This window comes from Gigantopelta aegis, chromosome 12, assembly GCF_016097555.1.
Source record: "Gigantopelta aegis isolate Gae_Host chromosome 12, Gae_host_genome, whole genome shotgun sequence".
Taxonomy (NCBI): domain Eukaryota; kingdom Metazoa; phylum Mollusca; class Gastropoda; order Neomphalida; family Peltospiridae; genus Gigantopelta; species Gigantopelta aegis.
In genome coordinates, this window is record NC_054710.1 from 22,682,503 (window position 1) to 22,703,837 (window position 21,335).

Genomic DNA, 21,335 nt, shown 5'->3' on the forward strand with positions numbered 1-21,335 from the left:
CCACATGTCGGTGGATCCCATCCTGTATGACACTGACAATGTCCAGTCTGTTTATTACAGGAAGAGGTTTTACAATGTCCACATCTCTTGCAAGACTAACCCCAATATCCATCTGCACAGACTAAGTATGAAAAGCAAAACACATCTATTACAATAATTACACATACACAGACATCCACACACACACACACATAGAGAGAGAGAGAGAGAGAGAGAGAGAGAGAGAGAGAGAGAGAGAGAGAGAGAGAGAGAGAGAGAGAGAGAGAGAGAGAGAGAGAGAGAGAGAGAGAGAGAGAGAGAGAGAGGAGAGAGAGAGAGAGAGAGAGAGAGAGAGAGACGCGCGCGCACATACTAGTATCTAGTGCATAGGTCAAATCGGGGATGGAAGGGAGATCATTGCGCCCTCAACTATTGAGATTACCGACCCATGTCTAGAGTTCTGCGATGAACAATACACAGTGTTTCTGGTGTTCCCCTTACAAAATGTTACCAATGTATGTTAGCACATTCTCATACTAGAATACTCTTAAATTAGGTGTTGCGTGTTTCATTATACATGTGCACTATTATATATTAGTAATGAAAAGCTGCTGGCATACCTAACTGGAGCCCAACCAGTCTAACACATACAACTTTCAGGGTTTTTTTCAATAGTTTTATTAAAAGGTCAATTATATAATTTGACATATTGGTAAGGTCGTCTCCAAAAAACGTGTACATATATAATTTTTATGAAACGTGTTATTATAGTAGCCATTAGTGCCAATACATCCTGTCATGTCTGTCCAGCCCATCCTGTCTCACACTGGCAACTTCCAGTCTTTTTATCACATGAAGACCCTTTACAATGTCCACATTTCTTGCAAGGCTGACCCCAATATCCATTGGCACAGACTATGTATGAAAAGCAAAAACACATGTTTTACATTACTTATGTGTTTACCATTTTGCGACGGTTAGAAATGTTTTTCTAAGGTTGTAATTCAGCAAGTACTACTCTCGCTCTCTATTCTCAAGTGAAATTCATTACTCAGTTCTAAATCTCTCTATCTCTAAGCTCTATGCATTTATCTCTCGCTAAATATCTTTCTGGGAGAATATCTATATCTCATAATTGATCTAATAAATCCGTGTCCAACATGGTGTATATTTCTGGATTCTCTGTGCTCTATTAATGATTCTTACTCATCCAAATATCTGGATACCATCCTCTCTCCTCATGACCACAATGCCAGCCATTACGTAACACACCAATGTACACAAACACACACACACACACATCATCACACACACGAAGTATGAAAGGCACAAACTCGCACCCGCACACGCAAACATGAGAGACACACAGAGAGAGAGAGACCATTCACACGCACACACACACAGACAGAGCGAGACACAGCACACACAGTTACAGACAAACACACATACTTACACACAGTGCACAGTTCAAAATCGGGGAGGAAGAGATCATGTTGATTCAGATAGATTACCGACCCAGAGAGAGTTCTGCGAGAGATAGTGTTTTCTGGGGTGAGAGTACCAATGTATGTACACATAACACACACATTATACACACTACCAAACAGCTGGCATACCACATACACATACAAACTTTCAGGGTTTTTTTCACCAGTTTTTATTAAAACAATAGTGATATTGGTAAGTCGTCTCCAAATCGTGTACATATATATACTGATTATGAAACGTGGGATGGGAGGGAGATACATCATTGTCCCAGCAATGTCTTTAGATGAAGACCCTACAATGACAAGGCTGACAATATCCATTTGGCACAGACTATGTGAAAAGCGGCGAACGATATTCAGGTTTTCTGGGGTTCGTCTTACAAAACGTTAAAAAATGTATGTTAGCGCATTCTCATACTAGAATACTCTTAAAGTAGGGTGTTGCGTGTTTCATTATGCATGTAAAGTATATCAGTAATGAAAAGCTACCTGCATATATTATTGGATCCGACGCCATATGACCATAAATAAATATTGTTGAGTGTATTTAAATAAACCCTTTCTTTCCTTCATGGAATTGGAGCCCAACCAGTCTAACATGTACAACTTCCAGGGGTTTTTTCCAGTTTAATCAGAAGGTCAATTACATAATTTGATCCTGGTAACTTGTCTCCAACATGTGTATATATGCTGATTATGAAGTATCCTATTATATTAGTAGCCAATACATCCATGTACATGTCGGTGGATCCCATTCTGTATGACACTGACCATTTCCAGTCTGTTTATTACAGGAAGAGTTTTTACAATGTCCACATCTCTTCCAAGACTAACCCCAATATCCATCTGCACAGACTAAGTATGAAAACAAAACACTTCTGTTACAATAATTACACATACACAGACATGCACAGACACAGACACACACACACACATACACACACACACACACACACTCACACACACACACACATACACACACACACACACACCCGCGCGCACATACTAGTATCTAGTGCATAGGTCAAATCGGGGATGGGAGGGAGATCATTGCCCCCCAACTATTGAGATTACCGACCCATGTCTAGAGTTCTGCGATGAACAATATACAGGTTTTCTGGTGTTCCCCTTACAAAATATTACCGATGTATGTTAGGGCATTCTCATACTAGAATACTCTTAAATTAGGTGTTGCGAGTTTTATTATACATGTGCACTATTATATATCAGTAATGAAAAGCTGCTGCTATACCTAACTGGGGCCCAACCAGTCTAACACATACAACTTTCAGGGGTTTTTTCCATAGTTTTATTAAAAGGTCAATTATATAATTTGATATTGGTAAGTCGTCTCCAATACGGTCAGACGATATTTTCGACATTATTTTCTGAATGCCAATTATATTAGCTAGACCATAATGTCACGCATGGTATTGTTCCATTTTGATGAAAGTGGGTCTAAGCAACCCATAAATGAATTAAAATCCACTGTTATTGACACTGTCGACTAGTTCTAATGGCGAAAACATGCTTACATTTGCACGTAAATTAGGGCGAAAGCGAAAGGTCTTCTAAGTGCTCAAAACTTGCTTTTTCACAAAGCGCTTCATTTGCACGCTTTGCACGTGTATTCCATGTTCCCAATGCTGAATTTCCGTATAATTGGAGCTTGCGTTCGTGTACGGTGCACACTCCAAATTCGACAATGGTACGACTTCAACTGACTATCGAAGATCGAGGAAGGGCTATTGCTTGGCTTTAGGATGGCAATACGCAAACAAATGTTGCTCTGAGACTTGGTGTCAGTCAGAGTGTCGTTGGCCGACTGTGGCAACGGTACCAAGCAACGAATTCTGTTCGAAATCGTCCACGTTTGGGAAGACCCCGAAGCACTACAAATAGAGAGGACCGCTACATCACCAATATGGCTCTACGTCAACACACAACCACTGCACGCCGATTACGTGACAATCTGCGGACTGCGACTGGAACTCGAGTGTTTGATCAAACCATACGCAATCGTCTGAGAGCCAATAATCTACGCTGCCGTCGCCAGGCTGTTCGACCACCACTCCTACCACGCCACAGAACGGCCAGACGTCACTGGTGCACGCTTCATCTGCGGTGGCAACGTGTTCAGTGGGGTCGAGTGATGTTCACTGATGAGTCCAGGTTTAGTCTGCAGTTCAACGATGGTCGGGTTCGTGTCTACAGACGTCCTGGGGAGCGCTTCGCTGACGTTAACGTTAGACAACGTCACCGGTTCGGTGGTGGCAGCGTCATGGTGTGGGGCGGCATCTCTATCCACCACAGGACCCCCCTCTATGTGGTGGATGGCAATCTGAATGGAATCCGCTATCTGAATGAGATTATGCGGCCGTTGGTTCTCCCAGGCCTTCAGCAGATTAGCGGCGGGGCAGTTCTGCAGGATGACAATGCCAGACCCCACCGCGCCAGGGTGGCAACGGACTTTCTCAGACAACAAGGTATCGCCAGGATGGATTGGCCAGCATATTCGCCTGACGTGCCCCCAATAGAGCACGCCTGGGACGAATTAGGCAGAAAAGTTCGGGATAACCATGCCCCTCGGCCAAACCTTCATGATCTGGGTCAACTTCTTATGGCAGAGTGGCAGGCCATTCCCCAAGAGTTCTTCAGACGTCTGATCAACAGCATGAGGCAACGATGTGTCGGGTGTATTCGCGCCAGGGGTGGATTCACACACTATTAAACGAATGTTCTAATGTGTAAAATCCATGTTTGACAACCTTCAACTTTGACAGCATGTCATGTGACTTTCTTGTATACAGTGACGTTTATTTGTGATTTTGTGTAAATGTGGAACAATAAATAAAAAATTTCGTGTAGTTTACATCATCAATCTAATACACTCTGAAACTTGTTTGGTTATAAATTTTTGACCCTTAAATTCTTTTGAGTAGTATATATACTGATTATGAAACGTGTGTTGAAGCCCATTTTGTAATAAACGACAAATTTTGTAATATGTACCCATTTTGTAATAAAAAACGACCCATTTTGTAATAAGTACCCATTTTGTAATAAAAAACGACCCATTCTGTAATAAACGTACGTACCCATTTTGTAATAAAATCGGACCCATTTTGTAATAAAAAATAGGTACCCATTTTGTAATTTAAAAAATGCCCATTCTGTAATAAAGGCTTAAAACGTCAGAATACGACATAGATGTTAAATATATACAAATTGAAATAATTTTAAACTTTGTGTTTAGATTTTTTTTCAGTGGTTGGGAGTTCGTCAGGGTTACGAATATGTCTTAAGTTTTATTCTGTAAGTGAACCTATTCAGTTTTTCCGTTCATCCATTACTCCAGACCGCTCGCTTGAGGTGCTTGTGTCGCAGGATCGAACTTCTGTGGACACACAAATTGGGGTTTTTGTCTGTTCCAACCAGTACCCTAAAACTGGTATACTAAAAGCCCTGGTATGTACTATCCTGACTATGGAATAGAATTGCTGTTTTTCGTAACCCATCGTGTGGTATTATCTATCATGATCGGGGCGGGATCTAGCTTAATCGGTTGAACGTTCGCCTGGGGGACTTGGGTAACAGGATAGAACCTCCTCGGTGAACACATCAATTGGGCTTTTTGCCGTTCCAACCAGTTCCTTCTCTCCCCCCCCCCCCCCCCCCCCGCATATTACGCCACGACTGTTACATTATAATCTAAGTGTAGATATGTGTAAGAGAAAGTAACCTACATGAATGTGTTGTAAAAGCCGTAGCAGCTGAATGAAAACAGTGGGTTTAATCAACAACTACTTAAGCTGAAATACACTCAAACTAGTATCCGTCAAAAGTGACTTCCCACTGACACTCCCTCCGCACACACCCCAGCCGCCCTACCCCATCCCCCACCCACCACGAGAAAGTGAACAATACACATGAAACACATGTGATCATTCAGCCGATGGTTGTGGAAGTTAATCTACAATTATTGTGTACAGGTACTGTCCATTAACCGATTTACCGCTTACACTGTACTTTAGTTTGCCGCCTGACTATGTGCTCATATGCGGTCTTGAATGCATATATATATATATATATATATATATATATATATATATATATATATATATATAAACTACCCACACTTGCCTTTCTTATTCTTATTCTTCTTTTGTTATGGTTACCGGCAATATTAGGTATATATATATATATATTTCTTTCTAAACTTCTATGTACATTTGCTAATAATCCCATAAATATGAACATTTTAAATATATACACTGTAATAATATTACAGAATTTTGAATAAGATTTGATGTATTTGAATAAATTGCTGCACAACTAACTGAACGATCCCATAGATTAAAAATATACCATGTGAGACACTAGAAGTGTCAGGAAATGTTAAATCGTAGCAACTGAACATGAACTATCCCTTATGCATGACAATAGGAACTATTTAAGTTAATTCATAAATGTGCTAATAATATTTCGATAAGGAACATTGTGTATCAAAACCGGTTTATTTGTTACATAAATTATAAGCATGTACAGGTACTTCATCCTGAAGTCAACACAAAATATATTATATATGTATGAATTCACTGAAAAAATAAACGTATGTTTTGAAAAAGAACTGGAAAAAAAAAAACCCCTTGTTTTCAAAAACTATAAATTCACAGAGACACACACAGATAAATACAAACATGGACACACAGACACACACAGAGAGAGAGAGACAGACAGACAGACTGACAGACAGACAGACAGACAAGCAGAGAGAAAAACAGACAAATAAGCAGAGAGAAACAGAGACAGAGATACAGATATAATGAGACATACAGAGAAACACAGTGAGGGAGAGAGAGAAACAGACAGACAGACCTGTATTGCAAAAAGAACTGAAAGTTGTTGGCCAAACTGTCATCGTTTCTAACAAAGGAAAGTTCTCCTGGAATAATGAAAATTTTCATGAAAAAAAAACCGTTATCAAAACTATATATTCACAGAGACACACACAGATAAATACAAAGATGGAGACACAGACACACACACACACAGAGAGAGAGAGATAGAGAGAGAGAGAGAGAGAGAGAGAGAGAGAGAGAGAGAGAGAGAGAGAGAGAGAGAGAGAGAGAGAGAGAGAGAGAGAGAGAGAGAGAGAGACTGACAGACACAGACACAGGCAGGCAGGCAGACATATATACAGAGAAAGCAATATAGACAGAGATACAGATAGAATGAGACATACAGAGAACCAGTGAGGGAGAGAGAGAAACAGACAGACCTGTGTTGCGAAAAGAAAACCAAACTGTCATCGTTTCTAACAAAGAAAAGTTCTCCTTGAATAATGAAACTTTTCATGGGAAAAAAACCTGTTTTCAAAAATATATATTCACAGAGACACACACGGATAGACAAAACAACAGACACACAAACACAGAGAGAGAGAGAGGAGGGAGGGAGGGAGAGGGGGAGAGAGAGAGAGAGAGAGAGAGAGAGAGAGAGAGAGAGAGAGGAGAGAGAGAGAGAGAGAGAGAGAGAGAGAGAGACAGACAGACAGACAGACAGACAGACAGACAGACAGAGACAGCGAGAGACAGAGACAGAGACAGAAACAGAGACAGAGAGAGAGAGAGAGAGCGTCCGTTTGGTTGCGTAAAATTTATAATTTTCTTTTCCTAATACAACTTATTCTAACATTATTATTATGCAGAAGCAGGATGTCGTTAGAGGACTGCCGAGATAGAATAATGATTAGTGATCGTAACCACCATATGATGAATAATATGAATTTAAAAATGTAAGAAATTCGATCATTTCCAAAATATATCGTTTATGATAAATTTCCCAAAATATAACGCGGAAACAACCAACCAGGCACTGTACCATCTGCGGTTTTGTGAGAATAACTGTCGTATTCTCAGGCCAAGCCCACTGTTTTTACCCGCAATTCTAATTAATTTCTGAACACTTATAACTTTTTCAAGTGCGCCACATAAACGCAGTCGTTCAGCTAAGAAATCGTCAATATGTATTTCTGGTAAGAAAGATTCTGTCAGTTTTCTAAGTCCTGTGGATACCCTATTAAACGTTCCGAGCATGTGACAGTCATCATACATACACCATCTAATGATTTCCTTAAAAATCTCGTTTGGTAAAGCCTGTCCGTCACCGCACTCCCCTTTTTTAGATGCATTAATTATACCGGTGTTGCTAATTAGACATTCCGTATCACCGTCAGTTACTGGTGTGGAATGTGTTACAAGAGAAGGATACTCGTGATCATCATCTCATATAGAATCATCGTCAGACTGTAAACGATGTATAGTGTCATGAACTATTTCGGCTGAATTACTTAAACTGACGTAATGTTCCCCGTGACCTTCAGCAATATGACAAGAAACGAGTGTTGGCAATGCTGGATTAAAATGAGTTGAGGGAGATAGTAAGATTGTTGCATGAGGTCCGAGACTAGAAAATATTAAAATGTTCACAAAGAACAATTGCGCAGCTCGCTGCAGGGTGATATGATCACCGAAAGTACCACTATTCTCCATATTAGTAAGCTTATTAGCACAGCATATATACACAGTATGTATAAACGCACAAGAGAATTCAATTATTATATTCATCAATTACACGCTTTTGGTTTTCATGTTAGGTAATAATACAATGAAATATATAAACTAAATGTTACCTACATGCATAAAAGTATTACATTCACAAACAGTATAAAAGAAAAGTGACAACTAGTATGCTTTTAGACAAGAGAGTGCCTTAACTTATAATGTTTATGCCAAACTAATACACTTATCAATATTAATTAAATCTTTAATGTATGCTTCTTTAACATCACAAAGTATTTTAATCAGCTGTTGCTGTTCCGATAATTATGATACAGACTACCCACACAAGCTACTATTTTTGATACACAGCTGTAGAACATACTTGGTTCTTCATACCCCAACCGAATAGCACTGGTTGGAACAAGAAAACAATGTATATTTATAGGGTTAGCGTTAGAAATTTCGTATCCCAGGCGAACCATCGACCATCGAAATAAATCTAAACACAAAGTTTAATATTATTTCACTTTGTATATATTAAACAAAGGCCTACACCTATGTTGTAATCTGACGTTTTAAGCCTTTATTACAGAATGGGCATTTTTTTTATTACAAAATGGGCACCTATTTATTATTACAAAATGGGTCCGATTTTATTACAAAATGGGTAAATACGTTTATTACAGAATGGGTCGTTTTTTATTACAAAATGGGTACATATTACAAAATGGGTCGTTTATTACAAAATGGGCCTCAACAAACGTGTTATTATATTAGTAGCCAATACATGCCTGTGCATGTCTGTCCAGCCCATCCTGTCTCACACTGGCAACTTCCAGTCTTTTTATCACATGAAGACCCTTTGCAATGTCCACATTTCTTACAAGACTGACCCCAATAACCATTGGCACAGACTATGTGTGAAAAACAAAACACAGTTATTACATTAATTAATGTTAAGCATTTTGACAGATAGAAATGTGTTTTCTAAATCTATAGAAATTAGCCAACACTACTCTCACTCTCTCTCTCACTCTCTCTCTCTCTCTCTCTCTCTCTCTCTCTCTCTCTCTCTCTCTCTCTCTCTCCTCTCTCTCTCTCTCTCTCTCTCTCTCTCTCTCTCTCTCTCTCTCTTTCTAACATATACACACACGCACGCAATAATCACAAACAAAGTTTAAGTTTGTTCGGTTAAAAACACCACTAGAATGCATTGATTTTTAATCAACAGCTATTGGATGTTGGCAAGTTTGATAAATAGTCGACGAGTGGATTCTGCTAGATTATTCCATTACAAGGAATGTATATCTTTTATGTTCCATCCCATTTTTGGACTAGATGCTAGAACACACAACATTGCATGGTCAGATGTGGGGTTTCTTTATTATTGTTTTTCATACTTTATTTTTGTCTTGGAGTGTGTGTGTGTGTGTGTGTATGTGTGTCTGTGTGTGTGTGTGTGTGTGTGTGTGTGTGTGTGTGTGTGTGTGTGTGTGCGTGTCTGTGTATGTATGTGTGTGTGTTTGTGTGTGAGTGTTGGGGGTTTTCTTTCAGTTTTTTTTTGTGTGGGTTTTTTTTTTTTGGGGGGGGGGGTAAACATTAAAGAAAATATATGAATTGTAAAACATGATTTCTGTGACAATTAATGACGTCTTTCGGGTTTATTAATAGTTAAGTCACAATTTCAGCTTTAATTTGACAGACTTTGCAGTCTCATAGTAACACAAACATATCTTTTGAGGTTGGTATCTACATAGAAAAATTTGATATTTGCTATGGATCAAAAATTGTAATATAGAAGGGAAATTATATCTCAAGTATAAGTGCAGACAATGATTTTCATCAAGATAACGGTTTTGGCATACAGATCATAAATAAACATTACTTATTAATATCAATTTACATAACATTGTGTTGGTATAATTGTAGTAATATTTAGGACTTGGCGATACCATTAGTATATAACTATCTATACAAATGGTAAATGTGATAAGAGATTCAATTCAGTATACTAATACACACACATTTGTTTACAATGTAATATATGCTACGGTTTGTATAGTATATAATAACCATGTATATATTAGTCAGAATATGTGATGAATAGCATCTTTTTTTCTTATTCATATATGTCTCAAGATCAAATGTGAGAATATTTCAATCTGATGTTAATGCACAATCTCAAAAGTTATGTGTGTCGGGTATTCATTATATAGTACTGTACAATGCATCAATAAAGAATACCAACCTGTACATTTTGGCGGAGCCCATCCAGACTTGCACGTGCAACTTCCAGTACCTTTGTCACATTTAGATCCTTTACAGTTACCACATCTCTTAGAGCAAGACTGACCCCAAAAGCCAGCTTCACATAATCTGACTATAGAATTTTTTATATTTGCTATGGATCCAAAATTGTAATATAGAAGGGGAAGTATATCTCAAATATAAGTGCAGACAACGACTTTCATCACGATAACGCTTTTGACATACATATCATAAATAAAAAGTTAACATAATATAATCTTGATATAACTGTAGTAATATTTAGCAGTTGACGATAACATTGGTATATAACTACGTCTACAAATGGTAAATGTGAAAAGAGATTCAACTCAGTATTTTAATGCACATGTATTTGTTTACCACGTAATAATATATGCCACGATTTGTACAGTATATAATAACCATGTATATATGATTCAGAATATGTGATGAATAGCATCTTTCTTTCTTATTCATAAATGTTTTAAGATCAAATGTGAGAATATTTCAATCAGATGCTAATGTGGTATATCACAATTAATGTGTGATAGGTATTCATTATATAGCACTGTACAATGGATCAATATCGAATACTAACCTGTGCATTTGGGCGGAGCCCATCCAGACTTGCATGTGCAACTTCCAGTACCTTTGTCACATTTAGAACCTTTACATTGTCCACATCTCTTGCAAGACTCACCCCAATAATCCATCTGCACAATCTAAGTATGTAAAGCAAAACACTCTTGTTACATTAATTAATGTTAAGCATCTTGACGATTAGATTTGCTTTCTAAATGTAAAACATTCAGCCAACGCTACTCTCAAACTCTCTCTCTCTCTCTCTCTCTCTCTCTCTCTCTCTCTCTCTCTCTCTCTCTCTCTCTCTCTCTCTCTCTCTCTCTCTCTCTCTCTCTCTCTCTCTCTCTCTCTCCCGCACGCAGGCATAACACACATACCCAAACACACACACACACACACACACACACACAGAGACACACACGCGCACAAACACACACTCACACAAACGTTCGCGCGCGCACACACACACACACACATACAAACACATACACACCAGTAGCTAGTACATACCTCAAATCGGGGATGGGAGGGAGATCATTGTTCCAAAACGTTCGAGTTTACTAACACATGTTTAGAGTTCTGCGGTGAAAGATATTCAGGTTTTCTGGGGTTCATCTTACAAAACGTTAAAAAATACATGTTAGCGCATTCTCATACTAGAATACACTTAAAGTAGGTGTTGCGTGTTTCATTATGCATGTACAGTATATCAGTAATGAAAAGCAACCTGCATATATAATTGGATCCGACGCCATATAACCGTAAATAAATAGTGTTGAGTGTGTATTTAAATAAACCGTTCCTTTCCTTCACATAACTGGAGCCCAACCACTCTAACATGTACAACTTCCAGGTGTTTTTTTTCCACAGTTTTATTAAAAGGTCAATTACATAATTTGATCCTGGTAAATCGTCTCCAACATGTGTATATGCTGATTATGAAGTGTGCTATTATATTAGTAGCCAATACATGCATGCACATGTCGATGGATCCCATCCTGTATGACTGACAATTTCCAGTCTGTTTATTACAGGAAGAGATTTTACAATGTTCACATGTCTTACAAGATTCTGACTCCAATATCCATCTGCACAGACTAAGTATGAAAAGCAAAACACTTCTATTACAATAATTACACATACACAGACATGCACACACACACACGCACACACACACACACACACACACACACACACACACACACTCGCGCGCGCGCGCGCACACCCCCCCCCCCCCCCCCCCCCCAGTATCTAGTGCATAGGTCAAATCGGGGATGGGAGGGAGATCATTGCCCCCCAACTATTGAGATTACCGACCCATGTCTAGAGTTCTGCGATGAACAATATACAGACTTTCTGCTGTTCCTCTTACAAAATGTTACCAATGTATGATAGAGCATTCTCATACTAGAATACTCTTAAAGTAGGTGTTGCGTCTTTCATTATACATGTCCACTATTATATATCAGTGATGAAAAGCTGTTGGCATACCTAACTGGAGCACAGTCAGTCTAACACATACAACTTCCAGGGATTTTTTCATAGTTTTACTAAAAGGTCAGTTATATAGTTTCATATTGGTAAGTCGTCTCCAATACGTGTATATACTGATTATGAAACGTGTTATTATATTAGTAACCAATACATGCCTGTACATGTCTGTCCAGCCCATCCTGTCGCACACTGGCAAGTTCCAGTCTTTATATCACATGTAGACACTTTACAATGTCCACATTTCTTGCAAGACTGACCCCAATATCCATAGGCACAGACTATGTGTGAAAAGCAAAACACAGTTATTACATTAATTAATGTTAAGCATTTTGACGGCTAGAAATGTGTTTTCTAAATAGAAGTTAGCCAACACTATTTTCTCTCTCTCTCTCTCTCTCTCTCTCTCTCTCTCTCTCTCTCTCTCTCTCTCTCTCTCTCTCTCTCTCTCTCTCTCTCTCTAACACGCAATAATCACAATCAAAGTTAAAGGTTGTTTGGTTAAAGACACCAGTAGAACTCATTGATTTTTAATCATCTGTTATTGGATGTTGGTAATTTTGATCAATAGTCCACGAGTGGATTCTGCTACATTTTTCCATTACAAGCAATGTATATATTCTATGTACCATCCCATGGTGGGACTAGATACTAGAACACACGACATTGCATGGTCAGATGTGGGGTTTGTTTATTATTGTTTTTCATACCTTATTTTTGTTTGTGTGTGTGTGCGTGTGCGCGTGCGTGTGTGTGTGTGTGTGTTTGTTTGTTTGTGTGTGTGTCTGTGTGTGTGTGTGTGCGTGTGTGTGTATGTATGTGTGTGTGTGTCTGTGTGTGACTGTTGGGTGTTTTCTTTCAGGGTTTGTTTGGGTTTTTTTGTTTGTTTTTTTGGGGTGGGGGAAGTTAAACATTAAAGAAAATATATGAATTGTAAAAGATGATTTCTGTGACAATTAATGACGTCATTCGGGTTTATTAAATAGTTGTGTCACAATTTCAGCTTTAATTTGACAGACTTTGCAGTCTCATAGTAACACAACCATATCTTTTTAGTTTGGTATCGACATAGAAAAATTTGATATTTCCTATGGAGGGGTGTTAGGTTTGTCCGGGGGACCGCCCCTCCCCCCCCCCCCCCCCCCCGGAGCCTTCCCCGGTTTCGGCCACACCGAAGTCCCCAATACGATGGGTGCCCCTAAGTAAAACATATTTCCCTATTAAAAAAACCTTTTTGTGGCTGAAGCCTAACCTCTTAGTCACCTGCTGCCCCTAGTTTGAGGGCTAATTAATATATTTAAAAAATCATTTTAAAATATATTTATATTTAGGACTGCCCGATCTAAATTTGCGTTACAAATTGTAAATTGTTTGCTGTATATTAAATATTGTTTGTGAACATAACGCACAAAATTATTTATTGTAAAGTCCTTTTTCCCTGTTTGTTTAAATATCAAAATTGCCCCAGTAATTGTTCTGTCCCAGGTTGGACTACTGGCATCCGGTGGCCGAACCTGGGATAGACATGCTCGAAACCTTCGTGGTATAGGAGCATGCAAATATTTTATTGGTTGATTTCCTATGGATCAAAAATTGTAATATAGAAGGGAAATTATATCTCAAACATAAGTGCAGACAACGATTTTCATCACGATAACGGTTTTGGCATACAGATCATAAATAAACATTACTTATTAATATCAATTTACATAACATTGTGTTGGTATAATTGTAGTAATATTTAGGACTTGGCGATACCATTAGTATATAACTATGTATACAAATGGTAAATGTGATAAGAGATTCAATTCAGTATACTAATACACACACATTTGTTTACAATGTAATATATGCTACGGTTTGTATAGTATATAACAACCATGTATATATTAGTCAGAATATGTGATGAATAGCATCTTTTTTTCTTATTCATAAATGTCTCAAGATCAAATGTGAGAATACTTCAATCTGATGCTAATGCACAATCTCAAAATTTATGTGTGTCGGGTATTCATTATATAGTATTAATACATCAATAAAGAATACCAACTTGTACATGTTGGCGGAGCCCATCCAGACTTGCACGTGCATCTTCCAGTACCTCTGTCACATTTAGAGCCTTTACAGTTAACACATCTCTTAGAGCAAGACTGACCCCAAAAGCCAGCTGGACATAATCTGACTATAGAAAAATTTGATATTTGCTATGGATCCAAAATTGTCATATATAAGGGGAATTATATCTCAAATAGAAGTCCAGACAACGACTTTCATCACGATAACAGTTTTGACATACAGATCATAAATAAAAAAGTTAACATAATATTGTGTTAATATATCTGTAGTAATATTTAGCAGTTGACGATAACATTGGTATATAACTACGTGTACAAATGGTAAATGTGAAAAGAGATTCAATTCAGTATGTTAATACACACGTATTTGTTTACCACGTAATAATATATTCCACGATTTGTATAGTATATAATAACCATGTATATATGATTCAGAATATGTGATGAATAGCATCTTTCTTTCTTATTCATAAATGTCTTAAGATCAAATGTGAGAATATTTCAATCTGATGCTAATGCACAATCTCAAAATTAATGTGTGTTAGGTATTCATTATATAGCACTGTACAATGCATCAATAACGAATACTAACCTGTGCATTTTGGTGGAGCCCATCCAGACTTGCACGTGCAACTCCCCGTACGTCTGTCACATTTAGATTCTGTACAGTTACCACATCTCTTAGAGCAAGACTGACCCCAAAAGCCAGCTACACATGCTGTAATAAAAAAAATATAAATGTCAACTACCATCGTCATTTTATGTAGGATAAAATGGCACATAAAATTGAAAAATTAAAACCCAAACAAAATTCACCCAATACAAGCAACAATAAATTAATCTCAAGACCCCCCAAAAAGAAAGGAAGAAAGAAAAAAACCCACACAAACAGACAACCGGGAACTTAAAGCAATGTTGTCAGTAGTTAATTCAAGAAGTGATTAACAAACAATGTGTTTAATAAAAGGTCAAACACACACACACACACACACACACACACTCTCTCTCTCTCTCTCTCTCTCTCTCTCTCTCTCTCTCTCTCTCTCTCTCTCTGTCTCTCTCACTCCCTCTCTCTCTCTCTCTCTCTCTCTCTCTCTCCCTCTCTCTCACTCCCTCTCTCTCTCTCTCTCTCTCTCTCTCTCTCTCTCTCTCTCTCTCTCTCTCTCTCTCTCTCTCTCTCTCTCTCTCTCACTCCCTCTCTCTCACTCCCCCTCTCTCTCTCTCTCTCTCTCTCTCTCTCTCTCTCTCTCTCTGACACACAGACACACACACACACACACACACACACACACTCTCTCACTCTCTCTCTCTGTCTCTGTCCCTCTCTCTCACTCCCTCTGTCTATCTGTCTGTCTCTCTGTCTCTCTCTCTCCATCTCTCTCTCTTTCTTTCTCTCTCTCTCTCTCTCTCTCTCTCTCTCTCTCTCTCTCTCTCTCTCTCTCTCTCTCTCTAACACACGCACACACACACACACGCACACGCACACAAACACAAACACACTCTAAAAATCATATACAAATAATCACAAAGAAAGTTAAAGTTTGTTTGGTTAAAGACAACACTAGAAGATTGATTTTTAGTCATCGGCTAATGGATGTTGGTAATTTTGATAAATAGTGTTCGATGGGAATCACGCTACATGTTTCCACTAGAAGCGTAGTTGGACTAATTACTAGAACAGAAAACATTGCATTATCACATGTGGGGTTTCTTCTGTTTGTTTGGTTTGAGTTTTTCCTAGTAAATAGTATGTGTGTGTGTGTGTGTGTGTGTGTGTGTGTGTGTGTGTGTGTGTGTGTGTGTGTGTGTGTGTGTGTGTGTGTGTGTGTGTGTGTGTGTCTTATTGTTGGGGTTTTTTTTTCATGGATTTTTTTGTTTGTTGTTGTTGGTTTTTTGGGAGGTAGACATTAATGAAAATACATTATTTCTGTGACACTTAATGCCACCATTCGTGTTTATTAGATAGTAGTTGTAGCTTTAATTTGACAGAGTTTACAATCTCAAAGTAAAACTACCATATCTTTTCAGGTTGGCATCTACATAAAATAATTTGATGTATGCTATGGACCAAAAAATGTAATATAGAAGGGAAGTTATATCATGATAACGGTTTTGGCATACAGATCATAAATCAAAATTAACATGATATTGTGTTGATATAATTGTAGTAATATATAGGAACTGGCGATAACATTGGTACAATATACCTACGTGTACAAATGATAATATATTAATATTAATGCAGACGTATTTCTTTACCACGTTATATATACTACGATTTGTTTAGTACATAATAACCATGTATATATGATTCAGAATACGTGATGAATAGCATCTTATTTTCTTATTCATAAATGTTTTTCAGTTCAAATGTGAGAATATTTCAATCTGATGCTAGTGTGGTATCTGAAAATGTATGTCTGTTGGGTTTTCATTATAATATTATAGTACTGTACAATGCATGAATAACGCATACCAACCTGTACATTTTGGCGGAGCCCATCCAGTCTTGCACAGGCAACTTCCAGTAGCTTTGTCACATGTAGATCCTTCACAGCGACCACATACCTGACTGCAAGAATGATCCCATAAGCCAGGTACACATGCTGTAAGAAAACAATAAAATACATGTCAACTACCAGTTCTTAAAGTAGGTGTTGCGTGTTTTATTGTACATGTACACTCTATCAGTAATGAAGGGTTACCTGTGTATCGAATTGGAGCCCATTCAGGCAGACACGTACATTTTCCAGTCATTCTGTTGCAGAAAGTTTCAACACAGTAACCACACATGTTATTGCAAGACTTACCCCATTTTCCTTTGTCACCGTCTAGAAAAGAAACCCTCGATACATTTTATTTACGGTACATGAGTTTATTTACGGTATATGATATCTATCGTATAGCTATTTCTACATTAAGTTGGACGATAGAGATAATGCTTCCTTACCTAAAACGTTTTGTATCTCGTAAACAAATTTCTAGGTAACAGCAATCTTTTGGAAAGTAATCAGTTATTTTTTTATTTTTTTTCAAAAGATGAATAATAGAGTGACTTTCAAATAAACGTGTTCAATTTATTATTTGAAAAACATTTCTAAGTAGCTACAATTTAATATTTATATTATTTTCTCTCTCATATTTTATATTGTTGTGAAGACTATGCCTACGTTTATATATTACAGTTTAGTGTTAGCTTTCATAGTAAACTATTTCATATGTGAGAAGTTGAATGCACTTGTTTGTAATTTGCAACGTGTGGTAGCTTGATGGCTGTGTTCTGTCTTCATAATTCCCCATACCATCTCGATCGTACTAAGATCACAATGATACGGTGGTAAACGTAAACCATGTGCCCACGGACCTTTATCAGGTCAGGTCAGAGTATTTATCGTGCACATTCAGAGCAAGCTGTTGTAGCGCATGTCTGTCACGGGAACATGTGCTGGCCTCGGTCCAGGGCAGTAAAGTTGCATCTAGGTAAACAGACACATAACCTTCTTGACGTTTTCTTTTTATCGTTCGATTTTTAATATCATGTCGCTCACATGAAACTCGCCTATTGCCACCGCTATTTTTTGTTTTGTATCTATAACCATAACTGTGTAGCAGTAACCAGAGATAATGTTTTGAAATAATGTTTTGAAATGATCCTTTTCCATGAATTTCTTCATAATTCTTAATGATATGAATTTTGTTTTCTTTGCGAAAAAAAATAAGAAAAGCTAATTGTGTTTCTAACAAGTTCTTTTTGGGAAGCTATCAAAAACGTTAATTCTGTTAAAAAACACCACTGGAGCTGTAGCTATTAAAAATGTTTCTTCTCTTTAACACCACCACTGGAGCTGCTGCTATCAAGTTTGACAATTGTTTGGAGATTGTATAGGTTCCCTTGACCATGCCTAAGTTTAACCTTTACACTATTGGATTAATTTTTAACAAAAACCACGTTGAGTGGGTACAAGTTTATAATTTTTACTCACATATATTCACTTAAATGTTTTATAAATACGTGAAATAAAGTTCATATATGAATCGGTAAGTATTATTTTCATGTCTTTTTTGTAATTTTTATTATTTTTAGATCGGCTAATGGTGATTAAAATTAGACAAAACATCGAAAAAGTTGCGTTTACTTACGGGCATTTGTGGCCAGCTGTCCAGTATTTATGTCCATTATTCCCGATAACAGTGGTTTTTTGACCAGATTCGTTTTTTTTTTAAACCCGAAATACGATTCATATTGCAATATTTGGTAATTTTCGTTTGGTAATTTATAGTGGGAACAATAGCGGAGATCATGTCGGGATTGTGATTGACGGATTGTTTGACTTGGCTAACTGATTTCATGATTCCAGATCACTTAGGACATGGTGATGATGAAATAATGGAATAAACATGCGTCTGGAATGCATCTTTGAAAATAAACTGAGACGGTTTTATTATCACGTGTGGTGATGAGCAGGCATTCAAGTCTGCTTTCCATACGTTCGGGGACGCATCTTAACGCGACCCCTGCTACCGGCCCTAAAACATTCCTATGACCAACTAACAAAACCTTCTGAATATTTCACATGTTTTTCTTTTGTGTTGTTGTTGTTGTTTTGGCTTAATCTCACAGGTAATTAGACCGCTGTTACTGTATTAAAATGAGTTTAATGTTGGGACTTTTTCTGCTCGGAGTCGGAGTAAGGTCTCACTAAACAGTTCACTTCCTGGTGAGAATTCATTCACCACGGTCCACTATAGTGCCTAATTGTGACATGTTGTGATTCACATATTTACTTCTAGTACTTGGGTAGGAATTTAAACAATTTGTATGTTTAATGGTAAGCCTTCTAGCTGGATTGTGCCCATGTTATTTTGTATAGCGGAAGAGACAGCCAGAGTGAATTGGTTAATGAACTACCTGTTCGGACTGTTACTACAGCTAGATGTAGTCATATAGCAAAAAACCTGAGATGGTAATGTTCCAAAGTTTGGAATGAATGTAAATGCTTATATAATATATGTTCGCAATGGTGTATGTTGTTAGTGCCAACGAAAACCCATTCTACTGGCAATCTTCATTTGAAGTTGGGCAATTTAACATGGAGTTCAATGGCAGATGACATCTGCGTAGTAAGACCTAAGGCAATAAATTTAACCGACGTATGCGCACTATAGATAAACTAAAGGAGCTCTGTGATGATCGGATACTGACTTGGGGCCAGATTAACTGTGAATATAAGAATGCGAAAAGAAAGTTCAGAAAAAAGTCAGCGATCGGATCCTGACTTGGGGCCAGATCAAATGTTCGAATACTGATTATAGGAACGGGAACATAACGTTCAGAACACGTTAGCAGTCATCTGTTTTGAAACTGACAACATACTGTCAATTTTTTAGGACAGTCTAGTGTGCAACACGTACCGTTTTCCTGGACTTTCAAATACTGGAAAATAGCTTCCCAATATTCAAGGATATTTAAAGGGACATGCCTGAGTTTGCTGCAATGTTTAAGATAGTATGGACTAACAGACTTTTTAACGATTGTAATTACATATCAAATATATGTTTCTGCGTAAAATATTAGTGGCTGTATAATAAACGTGTTTCTGATATTTTTCTAATATTTGTACTAGGTTAAATTTCATTTTAATTCGTAAAAAAAACAAAAATCGTATGTACAAAAGTATTTGAAGGCAAAATCCCGTTTCGGCTTCTTACAAATATTCAGACGACCAGAAACACATTGAATGCACAGACACTGATAATCTAAACAAGAAAATATATTTAATATGTAAGTTTAATCGTAGAAATATTTTATTAGTCGGAAACATCTTACAATGCAGCAAACTCGGGAATGTCCCTTTAAAAAATGTAAAGACGCATACGAACGTTTGTTCCCTGAAGGGCCTATCGAACAAGTAGCAGCTGATTGGTAAAAATCATCTCGGCACGCCCACACACCAACATGGTCTTCACGCATGGACTTTATCACCAAGATGTCTTTAGTTAGATCGTTATCCGTCGGACTGCTGTATCCTTGAGCGTGAATCAAACACGTTTCTTTTTTCTGCGGCTTACAGCGTCTGACAATTTGACCGCGTGGTTTAACCCAGTATAGTCCCCCTGTAACATATCCATAACACGCTATCGTTGCCTGCTGCCCAAACTTTTCCGGCGATATGCAAACAGAGGTTAGTGTCTTTCCTTCCCCTAGAAAAAAACAAATAAACGAATAAAGATAACTATTATATATTAAAATATACATGTATACACAGTTATTAACACAACAAACACGCACGCATACGCATACGCACACGCACGCGCACACATACACACACACACTCACAGGGAACATTTTGTTTTCAAAACCTTGATTAGCGAGATTTCTATTCAAATGAAAATTGATTAGCAATTACTGTTTAATGTTTTAAAATTGTGTAGTGAATTGCAACGCGATACTGAACAGAATGTTCCCTGACACATGCATGCACGCATACATACATACATACATACATCTGCCTACCGTTTCATGTACGTAAATGGGATCCACCACATAGCTTGTAGGCCTCATGCATGTAGTTGAGTTAAAGAGCATCCTTTCTATGGATGCCACAATAGCTCAAAAGGTATTGTGGCAAGACTGCAAAGTTGGGCGATTCGATGCCACAGGTTCGAGTTCCAGTAACGGCATGGGACAATTTCTTAGACCAGAAATTATTTAATTATCCCCTGCGCCAGTGTGTTAATATCTATGTATGTAACAATCAACCTCGACATACATACAATGTATATATATATTCATACATCAATACATACATACATACATACATACATACATACATGAATATATACATAGCGAGGGGTGGGGTATACAAAATTATATTTTATATACATGTTCCTAT

At 37.6% G+C, this 21,335-nt stretch overlaps 2 protein-coding genes across 2 annotated transcripts in view; both read right to left on the minus strand.

Annotated features, from left to right (window-relative positions):
• The window catches only part of LOC121385897 (cell death abnormality protein 1-like), a 42,780-nt gene extending 30,135 nt beyond the window's left edge, over positions 1–12,645 (minus strand). Inside the window, exons 1-3 of the mRNA XM_041516688.1 lie at positions 12,526–12,645; positions 10,893–11,016; positions 10,278–10,409 (exon numbers count right to left, since the gene is read on the minus strand). Of these exons, the coding sequence (XP_041372622.1) occupies positions 10,278–10,409; positions 10,893–11,007 (247 nt within the window). The 5' untranslated portion in view covers positions 11,008–11,016; positions 12,526–12,645. The remainder of the gene's footprint in view (positions 1–10,277; positions 10,410–10,892; positions 11,017–12,525) is intronic.
• The window catches only part of LOC121385898 (scavenger receptor class F member 1-like), a 30,252-nt gene continuing 21,116 nt past the window's right edge, over positions 12,200–21,335 (minus strand). Inside the window, exons 3-8 of the mRNA XM_041516689.1 lie at positions 20,323–20,643; positions 16,923–17,048; positions 15,035–15,160; positions 14,418–14,549; positions 12,628–12,648; positions 12,200–12,243 (exon numbers count right to left, since the gene is read on the minus strand). Coding sequence (XP_041372623.1) covers positions 12,200–12,243; positions 12,628–12,648; positions 14,418–14,549; positions 15,035–15,160; positions 16,923–17,048; positions 20,323–20,643 — 770 coding nt within the window. The remainder of the gene's footprint in view (positions 12,244–12,627; positions 12,649–14,417; positions 14,550–15,034; positions 15,161–16,922; positions 17,049–20,322; positions 20,644–21,335) is intronic.